The sequence below is a fragment of the Entelurus aequoreus genome, linkage group LG18 (genome assembly GCF_033978785.1).
Source record: "Entelurus aequoreus isolate RoL-2023_Sb linkage group LG18, RoL_Eaeq_v1.1, whole genome shotgun sequence".
Lineage (NCBI taxonomy): Eukaryota > Metazoa > Chordata > Actinopteri > Syngnathiformes > Syngnathidae > Entelurus > Entelurus aequoreus.
The window spans coordinates 42,257,806-42,278,265 of NC_084748.1; the positions used below are offsets into that span (position 1 = coordinate 42,257,806).

The following is a 20,460-nucleotide window of genomic DNA, read 5'->3' on the forward strand; positions in this document are numbered from 1 at the left end:
GTCAATTGTACGGAATATTTACTTCACTGTGCAACCTACTAATAAAAGTCTCAATCAATCAATCAAAAGGGAATGTAAACAAAACAGTCAGATAGGTCAGTCAAACTTTATTAATAGATTACAAACCAGCGTTCTGACAACTCTGTTCAATCCCAAAATGAATAAACAGCTGTTTTATTATTTTCCCCGAGGTAAATTCAGTGACGTGGTGTTTTGTTTATCTTTTAACAACAGCAAGGTATAACATGTACTTCCCTGATTCAATAAACACGTAAAAAACAGTGATACTGTTACGGTAAATCAGACGTTAGTGCAATCACAATATAGTAACACTCGAAATAGTGCAGAGCAATAACAATATCAATAACTCAACGTTGCTCAAACGTTAATGTCACACAACACACCACACAAAATAAACATGTAAAGCTCACTTTATGAAGTTATTTCTCATCCACGAATCCCTCGAATTCTTCTTCTTCAGTGTCCGAATTAAACAGTTGGGCGGATACAGCATCCAACATGCCCGGCTCCGTCGCGTCGAAGTCGTCATTAATGGAGTCAGTGTCGCTGCTGCTCTATTCCCGTGTTCTACTGCGTGACAGATCGTCTTAAGTTTAAACTCTGCGTCGTAAGCGTGTCTCTTAATAGGAGCCATTTTGGGGTCTTTACATAAACAAACAAATGGAAATCTAAACGGCACGCCTCGCGCAGTCATATATCCCAGCATGCACCGCGAGCTTCTTCTTCTACGAGGGCGGCTGCAAGTTCTTCTTCTACGGGGGAAAATTAAGTTGCTGGCTGCTTACCGTAGTTGCGAGACCTAAACTTTATGAAAATGAAGTTTAGGTTTGTTGTGGCTCAATATTGGTCCATATATAAGGCGCACCGGATTATAAGGCGCACTGTCAGCTTTTGACAAAATTGGAGGTTTTTAGGTGCGCCTTATAGTGTGGAAAATACGGTACTTCTTTTTTTTCCTTTTTTTTTTAAGGCTCCCATTAATGCCCTTTTAGCCTTCATTTCAGTACTGTTATTGCACTGGAGAATAATACAATCTGTTGATCAACTTGACATGCATTTGCATCACTGAACTCTGCTAAGCAATGTGGTCTACATACAACACACAAAGACAAAGATATGTTTCATAGGGCCAATTTATTTCAGGCCAGAACAAATTGACAAAACTATTTTAAATAGCTGCAACATAATGGCACTTTAACTTTAACTTTAAGTAGATGGGATCTTTGATCCAAGACACAACTTACATTTAACTAAAAAAAAGTATTGAGAATGTCTCCATGTTAAGAAAGTCGACTTCTGGCTTCGCCATGATGTCTTGTTAGTTGTTATGAGAGTAGCGTGTGTGTGTGTGTGGCCCTTTAAGATATGACAGCATGTGAGGTGAGTGACGTCAGTGAGTGAGTGGGCGAGAGAGGTGAGGGACCGGCGACAGTGAGTGTGGGCAGGTGCTCTAGCTTGGTGGATGGCTGCGTCCAATAAAGTCACAAAGTTGCAACAAATCGCCGGCCTCGTCATTCACCCTCAGCTGTAAAGACCCACTTCCGGGTAAAGTGAAGGTTGTTAGCCCCGAAGTACCCTGGAGGAACGTCTCCCCTGTGCCCCTCAACTACGGTCTGGGAAGCACGCCTCTTCTCTGCACACCTCTTCTTTTCCTTGTGACACAGAAGGAAGACACCGCAGCGCTGCAATAAAACACACTCAGATCTTCTGTTTCTAGCTGATATTGCGTTATTTTACGTTATTTTTTATGTAGTAACGCATCATGTAGTAACGCATAACGCATCATGTAGTAACGCATCATGTAGTAACGGTAACTGAGTTACTGAATATAAAAAATAACACGTTAGATTACTAGTTACCGCCGAAACTAACGGCGTTACAGTAAGTCCCAACACTGCCTATAACCCAGTGTTTTTCAACCTTTTCTGAGCCAAGGCACATTTTTAAATTGAAAAAATCCAGAGGCACACCACCAGTAGAAAACATTAAAAAAATGAAACTCAGTAGCCGATATTGACAATAAAAAGTCGTTCTTGCAATTGTTGGATATGAATTCAAACCATGAATTGATTAACGTGAATCACGACTTAAAGAAGTTGAAAAACTTATTCGGGTGTTACCAATTAGTGGTCAATTGTACGGAATATGTACTGTACTGTGCAATCTACTAATAAAAGTTTCAATCAATCAAAAAACCATAACCACCATGCATCACTATAGCTCTTGTCTCAAAGTAGGTGTACTGTCACGACCTGTCACATCACGCCGTAACTTATTTTGAAGTTTTTGGTGTTTTCCTGTGTGTAGTGTTTTAGTTATTGTCTTGCGCTCCTATTTCTGGTGGCTTTTCCTGTTTTGTTGGTATTTTCCTGTGGCAGTTTCATGTCTTCCTTGAACGCTATTCCCCGTACCTGCTTTGTTTTAGCAATCAAGACTATTTAAGTTGTGCAGATGCTATCCTTCTTTGCGGGGACATTGTTGATTGTCATGTCATGTACGGATGTACTTTGTGGACGCCGTTGCTCCACACGCTGTAAATCTTTGCTGTCGTCCAGCATTCTGTTTTTATTTACTTTGCAGCCAGTTTAGTTATAGTTCAATTTTGCATAACTATCCCTAAGCTTCAATGGCTTTTCTTAGCGGCACTCGCCTTTTGTTTATTTTTGGTTTAAGCGTTTGATACCTTTTTACTTGCACGCTGTCGTCTGCATATTGTGATCACGACAAACATCTACAAAGCAATTAGCTACCTGCTGCCACCTACTGATATGGAAGAGTATTACATGGTTACTCTGCCGAGCTCTAGACAGCACAGACACTCAACAACGGCACATTAGCGGATTATAATTACTGGTTCGCAAAAAATATTTTTAACCAAATTAGGTGAAATTACATAATCTCCCACGGCACGCCAGACTGTATCTCGGCACAGTGGTTGAAAAACACTGCTATAGCCTATCTCTCCCAGAGCGACCTGGAGACTGCTATCCACGCCTTCATCACACACCGGCTAGACAACAACAACTCGCTGTACGCTGGCATTGATCTGGCATCACTCCGCCGTCTGCAGCTTGTGCAAAACGCGGCTGCCCGTCTCCTCACCAGCACCAAAAAACGCGAGCACATCACCCCAGTCCTGGCCTCACTCCACTGGCTCCCTGTCCGTCACCGCATTGATTTTAAATTACTTTTAATTGTTTTTAAATCCCTAAATGGCCTGGCCCCACAATACCTGACCGAGCTTCTGCACCATCATACCTCGTCTAGAGCCCTAAGGTCAGCTGACCAACTGCCGCTGGCGGTCCCCAGATCCAGGCTAAAGACCAGCGGGTACAGAGCTTTCTCCGTTGCCGCCCCTAAGCTCTGGAACAGCCTTCCCCTCCACATTAGGTCAGCCCAGAGCCTGGGGGTCTTCAAAACCCTTCTTAAGACCTATCTTAAGAAGGGTTCTACGATGTAGAACAGAAGTCAGGGTTCTGAAAAATAATAATTCATAATCATCATTTCTTTTTATTCCTTTCATGAAAATGCATATATACAAGCCACGTACAGTTCACACTTTCATTGTTTTTTTGTTTCTTATACATTTCCATCATCAGAAAGGAGCAGATGGAAGAATATTATTATATTTATCTGCCCCCTTTTTTAACACAAATTATTTTAGATGACTTTATAACTGTTCCCTCCACCAACACCCGAACTCCAACATACTTTATAATTTTCATTTAAGCACTTTCACAATGACACGTCCAATCAAAATCAAAAATCAGTTTGATATAATTCCAGTTGTCTCTTTTTGTAACTCTTTTTACATTCAAAAATATTCTTGCAACTTTTTAAGTCTTTCTTTAGAGAATTTAGTGCTTTCACACCAGCAACAGACAAGCACATTTGTTTCAAATTTGTTTGCGCTCTTGGATGTTTAAAGTCATACGGCCTTCTGTGGTTCTCATCTTCAGACGTGAACGCGAATAACTTTTGTAAGTCCTTCAGAAGAACTTTATTTCTAGCTTTGAACATCACTAAGAGTGTATGCAATGTCTTTTAGCTTTAATAATCCTGACCTAATGAAGAGTGGATTTGTGTGGTCTCTATATCCTACTTTAAAAATAATACAAATTATTATTTTCTGTAAAATAAATAAAGGCATTATGTTGCTGTGATATGTATTGCTCCATATTTCTGCACAATAATTGAAATAAGGTAGAATAATTGAGCAATATAACATTCTCATTGTATTATACGGGAAACTGTATTTAACCTTATTCAAAATAAATAAGCTTTTAGATACCTTGTTTTTCACATGCAATATATGAGCTTTCCATGTCAACTTTTCGTCTCGGATGACCCCTCGATGAAAAGTTGACATGGAAAGCTTTGAAAATGTTTTTAAGGTTTAGGAATGATCTTTTACCAAACGCTGAGAATGTTAAGGAGGTTAATAGTCAGGTTTCTGAAAAATATGATAGCCTGAACATGGAATATTGTGGGATAGTGTTCATAATTTTTAACTCTTTTTTGTCAATATGCTGATGCAGTGAAGTCTTCAAATAATCTAATGTGTCTTTATTTAGTAAATGCATCACTGACCAAATGACCTTTTTATACAATGTCTGTGTAAAACGTTGGTGGCTAATGTTTGTAAATTAGAGGTGTAATGTTTCGTTTTAACAACGATTCAATTCTTTTTTTAATTTAAGATTTATTTAGGACTTTTACAACACATATACAGTAGTATACATTGAAATGTTGACAAGGCAAATGCTCACAAAACACCACAAACAACAGGGGGAAGGAGACAACAATTAGACACATTTCATTAAGACTAAACTTAACAGTCAGTAGAGAAAAATAAGTATATATCTGCATACATACATACACACATACCCACATACACAAATACAGTAAAGTGTTATGAAAAAATAAAACCACGGATACGCATATATGTACACTACTGTTCAAAAGTTTGGGGTCACATTGAAATGTCCTTATTTTTGAAGGAAAAGCACTGTACTTTTCAATGAAGATAACTTTAAACTAGTCTTAACTTTAAAGAAATACACTCTATACATTGCTAATGTGGTAAATGACTATTCTCGCTGCAAATGTCTGGTTTTTGGTGCAATATCTACATAGGTGTATAGAGGCCCATTTCCAGCAACTATCACTCCAGTGTTCTAATGGTACAATGTGTTTGCTCATTGGCTCAGAAGGCTAATTGATGATTAGAAAACCCTTGTGGAATCATGTTCACACATCGGAAAACAGTTTAGCTCGTTACAGAAGCTACAAAACTGACCTTCCTTTGAGCAGGTTGAGTTTCTGGAGCATCACATTTGTGGGGTCAATTAAACGCTCAAAATGGCCAGAAAAATAGAACTTTCATCTGAAATTTGACAGTCTATTTTTGTTCTTAGAAATGAAGGCTATTCCACAAAATTGTTTGGGTGACCCCAAACTTTTGAACGGTAGTGTATATAAACATACACACAGACACATACATGAACCCCCCCGCTCCCCTCAAAAAACAACCAAAAAAAGCAAAAACAAACAGACAAACAAAAAAATTTAAAATAAACCATTACTAAGGTAATAATACAACTAAAGTAAATTAGTGTGTGCCACTTCTGTATCTTGGAACGTATAATGTTTTAGCAAGTCAAACTGAGAATTTTAAGTTGATCAATGGGGTGCCCCTAAACAATAGCAGCAGCATCCAGGCTCGAGGAATCAACATGTTCCTGAAATGAATGCCATATTTTGGTGAGCCCCGAAGACAGTGCCTTATCTTTTCCAACCTCATGAAGGACAGACAACGATTCAATTCTATTCAGAATTGTGGTTGTGATACAATTCAGGGACAATACTATATTTTTAGAAACACACAATCATAACGATTCAGTTAATTGACATTCATTTAGTAACTTCTTTGCAAAAAAATCAATTGGTGTGACTGTGAAGTAAATACTGCATAATGGAGACTGCAGGTGAAGTTTCCTATATTCCTGTTATTTCTTGTAAGGGAATTAGGTATAAATGAATTATGGATACAAACAAGCAAGTAAACAACAATTAATGGCCAATGCATTTACATTGTATTTGAACAAAGTGCAACCAACACTTTATGTTGAATTAACGAGAGGAAGCATATTCTGCTCTCATTTTCAATAGTCAAGCAATTTTCAATAAAAGTACAGTAACCAACATTTTAACAGTAGATTTACATGCTATATTTCCTTTGGTTTTAATTGACCAAATTGACTACAACCTCAGTCATGATTTTGTTGTTTAATTCAATGACTATCATCCACTTCTTCCCAGAACGGTCTTACACTCACTTTCTTCACACTAAAACACTTCCTTGTGGTCTTCATAACATGTAATGGTGGTTCTTCTGTCAAAATTTTGCATAGTTAATGTTTTACACAGCATTTTCTAGTAGCTTTCTGACTGTCTCTTTTAGAATGCGCCGTTTTGTGGGCCGTCTAATTTTCGTGTCTCCACTCAGACTGCGTCTTCTCCCCGTCAGCCATGTTGTAGTTTTTTGCGCTTCCATATGGAGTCTACTGACAAATATAAGTCCGAACTATAAGTTACTTTGTATTAGAAATGGCAACAGCGCAGGACGCATGTGCATGTACGAGCCAGTCTGCCCCACAACAAAATGATAGAGAAAAAGAAGGAGCTTATTGACTACCAATGGCAGACTCGCGCAAAGCTCTTCGGGTAAAACTTGACCATATAGGGAGACTGGGAAAAACTTCATAAGTGGGGCAAATTCCAAACTTTTTTGGAAGAAGTATGAAGGAAGGCAAGATTGGTTTTATAAATATCTATGCCATACGTCCATGGTTTGATTTCAAATATATACAGATCCCAAATACACAAAAAGAGGAACCAATAGGTAAGATGAGTTGGTTTTGTATAAAAGGTCCTCTTTAAGGAGCACAAAAATCCAGTATCTTTTTCATAGGATTGTTTGACCTTTGCTTATATTTTGTAATGTGGATATTTAAACGCACATTAAAAAGTACATTTTTTTAAAATTTGTTTTATTTATTTAGCCTTTATTAAACCAGGTAAAATCCCATTAAGATCAAAGATCTCTTTTCCAAGGGAGACCTGGCCAAGAGGGCAGCAGCAAGGTTACATTAAAAACAGTAAACAACACATAAAACATCACATTTACAACATTAAAACTTGCTCACATAACACATGTGCATACAGACAAGGTAGACTGCAGTCCTTTCACGGAAGCTTTAAACTCATCAATGTAACAAGGGTTACAAAACCTTTTTTATTTACAAAAAAGTTGTTTTATTTCTATTTTCATTAACCTTATTTAGCTTTTGTTCTATGAAACTAGGTTAATCAATTATTCTCTTAATCAGCTCAGAGTTTCTGTATTTCTCAGTGTTTTCTCAACTTGTTTTTTCTTGCCTGCAGAGTACGAAAGATACTCAATCTGCGGCTTTTTGAGGACGAGAATGGGCGGGCATGGAGCAAAAGTGTCATGGACCGGAATTTTGAGGTGCTGTGTGTGAGTCAGTTCACCCTGCAGTGCATTCTTAAAGGCAACAAGCCGGACTTCCATTCAGCGATGCCCGCAGAGTTGGCCCAACCTTTCTACGCCAGCATCCTGGAGAATATGAGGAGTGGCTACAAGTCCGAGCTTGTTAAAGGTGGGTTAACCGATGACACTTTCATGTGTTACTTTACATAATAGTCTGGGGAAAACTTTGTTTTGTCTCTAAAAGTGCTGGTCTATGAAGTCTCGCCCTTATAATTCAAGGGCTAGTCTCAATGACATGTCATTGAGTAAAGCACAGACATCTGCCTATGCTGAATTGGTGCCAACAGACTCAAACTGTAATACGTTCCTTTATCAGCATCTTTATCTAGATCAGGGGTGTCCAAACTGCTCGCCAGTGTCTTCAAATCTGACCTGCAAGACGTCATGTAATAAGGAATTTGGCCGCAGGGAGATATCAAGTCATTTTGAAAGTTGATTGATATGCTGCTACCTTATTGCCAACTTGTGGAGTTATTCAGGTCCACGACCAATTAGAATTCTTTGAATGATATAAAGGTGCAACCGTTACTTACAAAACCCAAAACTAGAGATGTCCGATATTATCGGACTGCCGATATTATCGGCCTATATATGCTTTAAAATGTAATATCGGAAATTATCGGTATCGTATTCAAAATTATTAGTATCGGTTTCAAAAAGTAAAATGTATGACTTTTTAAAACGCCGCTGTGTACACGGACGTAGAGAGAAATACAGAGCGCCAATAAACCTTAAAGGCACTGCCTTTGCGTGCCGGCCCAGTCACATAATATCTACGGCTTTTCACACACACAAGTGAATGCACACATACTTGGTCAACAGCCATACAGGTTACATTGAGGGTGCCTGTATAAACAACTTTAACACTGTTACAAATATGCGCCACACTGTGAACCCACACCAAACAAGAATAACAAACACATTTCGGGAGAACATCCTCACCGTAACACAACATAAACACAACAGAACAAATACCCAGAACCCCTTGCAGCACTAATTCTTCTGGGACGCTACAATATACACCCCCCGCCACCCCCTACCCCCCACCTCAACCCCGCCCCCCCCAACCCCGCCCACCTCAACCTCCTCATGCTCTCTCAGGGAGAGCATGTCCCACATTCCAAGCTGCTGTTTTGAGGCATGTTAAAAAATATAATGCACTTTGTGACTTCAATAATAAATATGGCAGTGCCATGTTGGCATTTTTTTCCATAACTTGAGTTGATTTATTTTGGAAAACCTTGTTACATTGTTTAATGCATCCAGCGGGGCATCACAACAAAATTAGGCGTAATAATGTGTTAATTCCACGACTGTATATATCGGTATCGGTTGATATCGGAATCGGTAATTAAGAGTTGGACGATATCGGCAAAAAAGCCATTATCGGACATCTCTAACCAAAACCAGTGAAATTGGCATGTTGTGTCAATCGTAAATAAAAATACAATACAATGATTTGTAAATCCTTTTCAACTTATATCCAATTGAATAGACTGCAAAGACAAGATATTTAATGTTCGAACTGAGAAACTAGTTTTTTTGTGTGCAAATAATCATAAACTTAGAATTTAATGGCAGCAACATTTGTAGACCAATGATGCTATTTATGGTCGAGGCGGAGAGTGGGGTCACAAAATGTTTTCTTCTTCCTGGATGGGCACAACAGAAAATGATTAAGAAGCACTGGCCTATACTCACCACTAGTCGGCGCCTCGCACCCATTTTTGTTAATCACTGTAAGGCCGACAACAATGGACTCTCCATCGCTTGCTGTAAAAGTTAATGTTTTAGCCTGGGACGAGATTTGGATTTAATACAGAGGGAGTACAAGTTATTTTTTAATTTTCTTTATCTGTGTGAAACTATTTTAATACTATTTGACTCAATCCTGAATTTATTTAGCTGCACGTTATGGAGTATTAGGAATACATAATAAACAAACTATTTATTTTTAGTGCAAAACTAAAAAAAATAACAATAAAGTGAAAACAAGTTTACAAGTGCAACTTTACTTGTTTCTGACATTATTTGAATCCAACCAATGCTTTTATGCTACCCATATTGTGAAGGTGCTCTCTAATTGCTAGACTACAAGAGACTGAAAGGTTGGCAGTTCTCATATTAAATACATCTGTGATAAGTGTGTCTGGCAAGGTGACTAGGTTTGTTATTACGTTTCATATTAAGCACCCTGTTATTAATTAATTACTGCTAAAACATGAACTTTTATGTACAGCAAGCATTCGAGAGTCCTCAGTCCATTGTTATCGGCTTCAACAGTGATACAAATGGGTGCGAGGCACCAACTAGAGGTGAGTATAGACAAAGTTACAGACATATTTATTTCACACATTCAGATTGCTGCGTGACACACAGATATTCCACAGCAGAAGTGTAGCAAACACAGTGTGGGTTATCTTGTGTGATGACTGTATTATGATGATAGTATATATCTGTGTCATGAATCAATTTAAGTGGACCCCGACTTAAACAAGTTGAAAAACTTATTCTGGTGTTACCATTTAGTGGTCAATTGTACGGAATATGTACTTCACTGTGCAACCTACTAATAAAAGTCTCAATCAATCAATCAAAAGGTTGTGTTAGACATAATTTGCTGTTAAACACCTAGTATCAAGATGGGTCTGAATACTTGCTATCAATCACAATGTATATATATAGCCCTCATGGATGAACTGCACTATTTTTGGGAATTTCACAATCATGAGAGATAAAAAGACTAAACTTTTTTTTTTTGCGTTCTAACAATCGGCTCGTTCTTGGTGGCTAGCAACGCAGCTAATGGAAGCAATCAATTCTACCTGTAAATCAAACAAATAACAGAGTCTTTTCCCTCTTTGGGTTTCCTCGTCGGCATGACGTTGTGGCACAGCTGGATTTAAATACATTAAATTAGGCTGACTGGCACAAGGATGTTTAGGTACATTTCTACCATACATGGAAAATGCGATTAGGCCACACTTCAACAAAACGTCACACTTGAACAAAAACTACTTCCTGGGAAGTAGGAAGGAAGACAAGATTATTTTATAAATATCTCTGCAATGCCTCCACTGTTTGATTTCACATTTTCGGGACTTATGCAGATCCCAAATACACATAAGCAGGTACGAATAGGTGAAAAAAGATGGTTTTGCATAACACACACACACACTGATTAGTGAGAGAAATGTTTCAAAATTCAAACTTTAAGGCAGATCTTCTCAAATAGTGAGGTTTCAATGAGGCCAGTATTTGCGTGTTTATTCATTCTTGAAGGATACACAAGCCTCCAGTGATAATGAGGATATATAATATCCTTGAATTGAATAAGGTATTTATTTGGAGCAAGTGCTCATCAACAACTAGTTTGACACCTGCAGATAAATACATATCAGTAGGAATAGGTAAAAACAACGATTTTTTAGATTATGGATCAATGTTTTTTTTTAATTTTGCAATATCGATTCACAGTATCGAATGGGGCATGACAGAAAATCATTGAGAACCGATAGGCAAAAACATTGATTGGATGAACTATGTCGTCCTGCACGTTACTGCATTTAGAACAGTTTTGGGAAGTTGGTGTGGATGATTAGTACTAGGACGCTGACATGGAACTGGGTCTGCACACCAGGGAGGTGTCAGAAAAATCACCTTGGCTCACCCAGGACTTCTAATTAGCTCCACCCTCGAAAGAGGAAACATGATGATGCAGCATTATTTTAGCCTGGCCCACAGTCAGTATGCAGACAGTGTCATTAATCTCACTGGCCCAATGAAGAACATTTAGGCTGTTCTTATACGGTATCCATCCTAAATGTGTCTGGGCTATACAGGAACTTATAAAACGTTGCTTCGTACTGCTTCTATCGTGATGGACCAGGGGTTCCCAAACATTTTAAACAGAAATGCAACAATACATTTTTCTATTGAATATGCTCAAAGCAATCCAATGTAGGTCAGTAGGTGTTAGGCCACGGGTGTTCAGAGTGCGGCAACTGAGCCTGCGCCATATTTATAAAAAAATTATTTAAAAAAAAAATCAAGCATTGATTGATTGAGACTTTTATTAGTAGATTGCACAGTACAGTACATATTCCGTACAATTGACCACTAAATGGTAACACCCAAATAAGTTTTTCAACTTGTTTAAGTCGGGGTCCACGTTAATTAATTCATGGTAAAAGCAAGGAACACTAAAAAAAATGACCAAAAACGCTAAATGTGTTCTAGCGCTGGACAATTAATAACATTTAAATTTCGATGTTGGCTTCTCACGATCATATTAATATTATAATTAAAAAAAAGAATAATGAAGGTGCAACATGCATGGCAATTCCTGAGCTTGTAACGGTGAAAAGGATGAGTGAGCGTAAGAGTGAAAAAAAAAGACCACGTCTTTTACACAGCAAAAAGTCTGTGTTCAAAAACAAGAAAAAAAAATACACAAATTAGGGGTATTTTACTTGAACTAAGGAAAATTATCTGCTAATAGAACAAGAAAATTTGGCTTGTCAAGACTTTCCAAAACAAGTAAAATTAGCTTACCTCAATGAACGTAAAAATACCTTAAAATAAGTATATTCTCACTAATAACAAGTGCACTTTTCTTGATAGAAAAAAAAAAGAGACCTTTTTTCTCAATATATTGAAAAATATTCTTAAATTAAGTAAATGCTAGTGCCATTATCTTGACATAATGATATGCGCCCGGCATTACATTTCTTGAAACCAGCATACTTACACTAAAAACTAGTTTATTTTTCTTAATGGAAAGGCAACAAGGCAACCGCTTGTTACTCTCGGGGTCTACTAGCCGTTCAGGCAAATCATATTGTCTAAAAATGCATTTTTCCATCGATGACATGACATCATCGCACCAAGTGCGTGCTCTTTCAGTCAATTAGTGCGCGAGGAATATATATATATATATATATATATATATATATATATATATATATATATATATATATATATATATATATATATATATATATATATATACATATGTATGTATGTATGTATGTATGTATGTATGTATGTATGTATATATACATACAGCCCCGCCCCCAGCCAAATTTTTTTAAATTGTAATTTTTAATAATTTACCTGAATGTGCATGAACTATTTCTGTTCAAAATAGTTTTAAATGTCACATGTTAAATGTTTAAAAATGAACTGTCAGTTTACTGTACTGTGCCAACTGTACTACTATATGAGTACGTATTTTCTCTTGTTTTATTGAAAATAAACCAGCAAAATCCATTTGGCTGTCATCTGTTTTAATTATGAGACACAATTGTGTCAAAGTCATGATTTTTTTGTTCATGCTTGAAATAAGAAATTATTACTTTGAAAAAGCAGTTTTATACTCGTGAGTGTTGATGACACAGCTTTACAACAGTTTTACTCAATATAGGTCATAACATCTCAGCAACAAGCTGTAATATCTTACTGAGATCATTTAGGACCAAAACACTTAAAACAAGTAAAACACTCTAACATTAAATCTGCTTAGTGAGAAGAATTATCTAATCAGACAGAATATAAGCAAATATCACCCTTGAGATATTTAATCTTACTTAGATTTCAGTTTTTGCAGTGTAGAAGTTTGGGATTTCACCATGGTTGCTACTTTTTATTTGACACAGCACTAGTATGCATAATCCATAATGGTAAATGGTAAATGGTAAATGGGTTGTACTTGTATAGCGCTTTTCTACCTTTTTTTAAGGAACTCAAAGCGCTTTGACACTATATCCACATTCACCCATTCACACACACACACACACACACACACACACACACACACACACACACACACACACACACACACACACACACACACACACACACACACACACATACATTCACACACTGATGGCGGGAGCTGCTATGCACGGCGCTAACCAGGCCCATCAGGAGCAAGGGTGAAGTGTCTTGCTCAAGGACACAACGGACGTGACTAGGATGGTAGAAGGTGGGGATTGAACCAGTAACCCTCAGATTGCTGGCACGGCCACTCTCCCAACTTCGCCACGCCGTCCCCTGAAACTCGACAAAAAAAGTAAAGACGTGATTTCCGTGTTACCGTAACTGCGGACCAAATCCGCTGTTATAAAGAATACCAGGAAAAAACACATACATTTGACTAAAATGCTGTCACGGGGGCAGCGTAGCTCGGTTGGTAGAGCGGCCCTGCCAGCAACCTGAGGGTTTTAGGTGTCCTTGGGCAAGACCTTTCACCCACCTGCTCCCAGTGCCACCCACACTGGTTTAAAAATGTAACTTGGATAATGGGTTTCCCTATGTAAAGCGCTTTCAGTCACTAGAGAAAAGCGCTATATAAATATACTTCACTTCACTTCACACTGTCATTGTGAAGAGAAAGAACATTTGTTTGGATAAATAATGTTTCCGGGACCGCTCATTCATCCCGTAAACGCTCAACAGCCCCACCCTAAACTGAACAATGTTGAGGCCACCACTTGAAACAGCAACTTAACTACAAAGCTGAAGCTAGCAAGAACAATTTATACACACACAACACATCTCACCTGTTCGTGTTATTGTGAACAACAATTCTAGTGTAAGGACATCAGTCTCAACTTGAGAGGCTCCCCCCTTTTTTTTTTTTTTCCAAACAGCCTAAAGTCCTCTCCTTACTCGTCAAGCTCAGAACAGCAGCACACTTCCCCCCCTTCATAACAACAGCGCTGTGTGCAACGTCCGGCCTGACTGCGCTAACAAAATAAAGGTTTCGAAAGCATAATGTACTTAAAGCACTTATTGATACATTTTCAAAAGTACTATGCTTTCACCTAAGATACTGGTCAAAATTGCCCAAAAATGTATTGAACCAATAAATGTAATTTAGTTAACAAACATTTTATTAAATTGTATTCATGGTACAACAATCATATACTCTATAATAGTAAAATACAGTTGTGGTCAAAAGTTTACATACACTTATGAAGGACATAATGTCATGGCTGTCTTGAGTTTCCAATAATTTCTACAACTTGTTTTTTTGTGATAGAGTGATTGGTATTGTGACCAAGCAGCTGAATTTTTGTTTCATCTGACATTACATGGACAAAGATAAGACCTTCTGAAGGAAAGTTCTGTGGTCAGAAGAAACAAAAATTGAGCTGTTTGGCCACAATACCCAGCAATATGTTTGGAGGAGAAAAGGTGGGACCTTTAATCCCAGGAACACCATTCCTACCGTCAAGCATGGTGTTGGTAGTATTATGCCCTGGGTCTGTTTTGCTACCAATGGAACTGGTGCTTTACAGAGAGTAAATGGGACAATGAAAAAGGAGGATTACCTCCAAATTCTTCAGGACGACCTAAAATCATCAGCCCGGAGGTTGGGTCTTGGGCACATTTGGGTGTTCCAACAGGACAATGACCCCAAACACACCTCAAAAGTGGTAAAGGAATGGCTAAATCAGGCTAGAATTGAGGTTTTGGAATGGCCTTCCCAAAGTCCCGACTTAAATGTGTGGACAATGCTGAAGAAACAAGTCCATGTCAGAAAACCAACACATTTAGCTGAACTGCACCAATTTTGTCAAGAGGAGTGGTCAACATTTCTACCAGAAGCTTGTGGATGGCTACCAAAAGTGCCTTATTGCAGTGAAACTTGCCAAGGGACATGTAAGCAAATATTAACATTGCTGTATGTATACTTTTGACCCAGCAGATTTGCTCACATTTTCAGTAGACCCATAATAAATTCATAAAAGAACCAAACTTCATGAATGTTTTTTTGTGACCAACAAGTATGTGCTCCAATCACTCTATCACAAAACAAATAAGAGTTGTAGAAATGATTGGAAACTCAAGACAGCCATGACATTATGTTCTTTACAAGTGTATGTAAACTTTTGACCACGACTGTAAGTGTAAAAGTTGAAAAACGGAAATCTTTTTTTTTTTTTTTTACAGGGACAGACATTTATTGTTTACTCATATAGGTATAGTTATTTTAATGTATTGTTGTTATTATTGTTACTATTTTACTTGTTTATTCCTTACTCATTTATATTAGTTTTTTCTTTGAAATTATATTAAAAGTGGATTTTTCGTTGAACAATAAATACTCATGTTTTCAAATTAATGAATAAATGTGATATTAATCATGATTTTAATATCAGTCAAAATAATCGTGATTATTATTTTTGCCATAATCATCCAGCCCTAATTGGACTAAGAAAAAGTTGAATTGTTAAAAAAAAAAAAAAAAAGTGTTCTATTTAGAGGAAATCAACTCAGTAAAAAGGTTTCCTCGATATGAACCTGCGCAGAAAGAGTGTTCATGCAAGGGGGTAAGCAGTTGCTCGGGCAGGAAATTTTCGGTGAGTCTTACCAGGGCTAAACTGTGCGGTGGTCTGGCATATTTCGTGTCTGACGGGGGAGCTCCTGCTCCGCAGATTCCCAATGTCCGGAAGCTCAGTGTGTGACAATTTGATTGCGAGGTTGACATGAATCAGACATATTCGAATCTGAGATTTTGGCGAATCAACTATTCTAAGACACTTCTAAAAATATGTTTAACATCTAATTATATATCTCATTAAAAATATATTTTTTTTAGAATATACTGAGAGCAAAAAAAAAAAACGAGTTGCGGGGGTTCACACTTTGGACACACCTCATTAAGACTGAGACCATATTGCCTCATTAGATGAAAAGTTGTTAGTTGTCACTTAATTGTACAAAATATTGGATTAACAACTGGTCACTTCCCACCGCATGCCTAAATATTTGTTGTGTGTTTTCAGATGGAAGGTTTGGGGCCTCCATGCAAGTACACATTCAAAATGATGGCCCTGTTACCATTGAAGTTGTTTCACCGACTGCTTCTGCAGACCCCAGACAGGTACTGTCAACTATTGATTTGTGTATTTTTGTCAAAACACCAGACTTGGATGGAGATATCTGCCAGATTAACCAGTGTGTCAGTTGTCGTCGTTACCACATTGTTTTCCTCTGCTAGGTGGTAATAAACAGTGTATACTTTTATTTTGTACAACCTTTGTTACTACTCATGGTTTAATTGGCTGTTATGCAGAAGGGCGCTGTATCATACTGACTAGTGTTGCTAGTATGTCATCTAAAACTATATCTTAGTAACTCTACATGTTGCCACAACCAGCAGATATCTAATTGACTAAATAGAAATATACATACAGTATTTGCTCTGGTCACGGCATTAATTTACATCGGGTGTGTCAAAGTCATTTTAGATCGGGGCCCACATGGAGAAAAATATACTCCCAAGTGGGCCGTACTGGTAAAACAGCTCGATAACTTAAAAATAAAGACAATTTCAGATTGTTTTCTTTGTTTAAAAATAGAACAAGCGCATTCTGAAAATGTACAAATCATAATGTTGTTGGGTTTTTTTTACACTTACCTTATTTTTCGGATTATAAATCGCTCCGGAGTATAAATCGTACCGGCTGAAAATGCATAATAAAGAAGGAAAAAAATTACAAGTCGCATTTTTTGGGGAAATTTATTTGATAAAATCCAACACCAAGAAGACATTTGAAAGGCAATTTAAAATAAATAAAGAATAGTGAACAACAGGCTGAATAAGTGTACGTTATATGACGCATAAATGACCAACTGAGAACATGCCTGGTATGTTAACGTAACATATTATGGTAAGAGTCATTCAAATAACTATAACATATACAAACCCCGTTTCCATATGAGTTGGGAAATTGTGTTAGATGTAAATATAAACGGAATACAATGATTTGCAAATCATTTTCAACCCATATTCAGTTGAATATGCTACAAAGACAACATATTTGATGTTCAAACTGATAAACATTTTTTTTTTGCAAATAATCAGAGGGTTCAGAGAATCTGGAGAAATCACTGCACGTAAGCAGCAAAGCCCGTGACCTTCGATCCCTCAGGCTGTACTGCATCAACAAGCGACATCAGTGTGTAAAGGATATCACCACATGGGCTCAGGAACACTTCAGAAACTCACTGTCAGTAACTACAGTTGGTCGCTACATCTGTAAGCTCAAGTTAAAACTCTCCTATGCAAGGCGAAAACCGTTTATCAATAACACCCAGAAACGCAGTCGGCTTCGCTGGGCCTGAGCTCATCTAAGATGGACTGATACAAAGTGGAAAAGTGTTCTATGGTCTGACGAGTCCACATTTCAAATTGTTTTTGGAAACTGTGGACGTCGTGTCCTCCGGACCAAAGAGGAAAATAACCATCCGGATTGTTATAGGCGCAAAGTTGAAAAGCCAGCATCTGTGATGGTACGGGGGTGTATTAGTGCCCAAGACATGGGTAACTTACACATCTGTGAAGGCGCTATTAATGCTGAAAGGTACATACAGGTTTGGAGCAACATATGTTGCCATCCAAGCAACGCCCCTGCTTATTTCAGCAAGACAATGCCAAGCCACGTGTTACATCAACGTGGCTTCATAGTAAAAGAGTGCGGGTACTAGACTGGCCTGCCTGTAGTCCAGACCTGTCTCCCATTGAAAATGTGTGGCGCATTATGAAGCCTAAAATACCACAACGGAGACCCCCGGACTGTTGAACAACTTAAGCTGTACATCAAGCAAGAATGGGAAAGAATTCCACCTGAGAAGCTTCAAAAATGTGTCTCCTCAGTTCCCAAACGTTCACTGAGTGTTGTTAAAAGGAAAGGCCATGTAACACAGTGGTGTACATGCCTTTCCCATCTACTTTGGCACGTGTTGCAGCCATGAAATTCTAAGTTAATTATTATTTGCAAAAAAAAAAAAAAGTTTATGAGTTTGAACATCAAATATCTTGTCTTTGTAGTGCATTCAATTGAATATGTGTTGAAAAGGATGTGCAAATCATTGTATTCTGTTTATATTTACATTTAACACAATTTCCCAACTCATATGCAAACAGGGTTTGTAGAACATGCTGTACGTTTACCAAACAATCTGTCACTCCTAATCGCTAAATCCGATTAAATCTTCTTCCTCGGTGTCACTTTTAAACAACTCTGCCAACTCCAAAGGTAGACAATGCGCCGCTTCCTCTTCTATCGGTACGTTGCTTACGTCAGAGTCATCGTCAGTTGCAGTTCCAATTATTCCAGCCTTTCTGAATCCGGACAGGATGGTTTCGGTTGTCACTGAAGCCCATGCTTTGTCGATCCATCCAATGACATCGCTTACTCCAAACTTTCTTTCTGCTGCTCGATTGCCGTTTTCTGCTGCATATTTCAGTACTTCCAGCTAGTAATCTGCAGTATATGATTTCCTTTACGGTGCCATTTTTGTTCAGCCCTTCTCAGTTTTTATAAGTTACCGCCAATGTTGAAATGATCAATTTTCATAGGTACGGAAGTAGTAGCAGGTAGCATCTTTTTTTTCACAATGCACTTCTGCCATGACCCGCCCCCGCCAAATTTTTATTGGTTGACGTGTGTGTGACGATTGCTGATCTACGTCTAGTCTCTTACGTGAATGAGATAAATAATATTATTTGATATTTTACGTTAATGTGTTAATAATTTCACACATAAATTGCTCCAGAGTATAGATCGCACCCCCGGCCAAACTATGAAAAAAACTGTGATTTATAATCCGAAAAATACGGTACATGTTGCGGTTGATAGTATTCTATCTTTATTTGTCGTTATTTATACTTTCTGAATACATTATATGATAATGTTCATTAGTCAACTCATTGGTGTTAATTTTCAATCTATCACGATAAAAAAATAATATCAAAATCAAATTACAGGATGTTATTTATGTAGTTAGCTTATTTTCCTCGACTGGTGCACTAACATCATGTGGTTTATTTTGTTTTACATATGTAGCATAATCTACAAAGATTCAAATAATTGCTATTGTGACATCTAGTGGACACATTTAGAACAGCAGTTTCTTTCATTCAAAAATGTTGGCTCATTTTTTAAACTCGGATAAAACCTGTTCGCAGGCCTGATCCGGCCCACGGCCCATACGTTTGACATCCCTGATTTATATAGATGAATCCATGTTTTTAATATTGCATCGAAAACCTTGACATGTGTGAATAAAATCTTCCCGATGTCCGTATGTTTGGATACTCAACCTACTTTGGCGTCTTTTTCTGTGGTGGCCTTGGTCTGCATGCCCAAAAGAAAGGATGTTAAGCAGTCCTTAGAATTTTAATCTTGTCCAACTGAAGCCAAGCATTGGGGATAAAGAGCCAGTTTGGCACAGAATGATCAACATAGTTCCCTTCTCCCATGAATCGGAATCAAGCGGCCATCCAACAATAGCATAGAATGAAATTACTCTGTTCATCTCATCCATCCATCCATCCATTTTCTACCGCTTGTCCCTTTTGGGGTCGAGGGGGGTGCTGGAGCCTATCTCAGCTGCATTGGGGCGGAAGGCGGTGTACACCCTGGACAAGTAGCCACCTCATCGCAGGGCCAACACAGATAGACAGACAACATTCACACTCACATTCACACACTAGGGCCAATTCATATTTGGCCACGTGTTATATTGCTCTGAAGATTGTCGTGATGTTGAGAAGTGGTGGGATTTAATAAACTCTGCTTCTTCTTACTTCTTACTCCTACTTGAACATGTTAAAATGAAAACTGTAAACCTTAGTTTGTGCACAAATGTAATCCAATATGCATGTCTGAAAGAAAATGAACTGAACTGAAATGCTAAGGGAATTACTCTTCAATAGGTGTAATTAATTACTAGTGGAAGTAATTATTGTTACATTTAAAAGAAAAAAAACCATAACTGGCATGCAGTTATGACGTTTCATGAGACCAGAGTGTGTGTATGTGCCTTTATAAAGCGGTGCCTTTTGCCAA

The 20,460-nt window shown here is 37.9% G+C and overlaps 1 protein-coding gene across 2 annotated transcripts in view; it reads left to right on the top strand.

The window, feature by feature from the left end:
• dtd1 (D-aminoacyl-tRNA deacylase 1) overlaps window positions 1–20,460 on the top strand; it is a 55,741-nt gene that overhangs the window by 2,594 nt on the left and 32,687 nt on the right. For both annotated transcript variants that reach the window (XM_062027179.1, XM_062027180.1), the window contains exons 3-4: window positions 7,468–7,703; window positions 16,390–16,487. In XM_062027179.1, coding sequence (XP_061883163.1) covers window positions 7,468–7,703; window positions 16,390–16,487 — 334 coding nt within the window. The remainder of the gene's footprint in view (window positions 1–7,467; window positions 7,704–16,389; window positions 16,488–20,460) is intronic.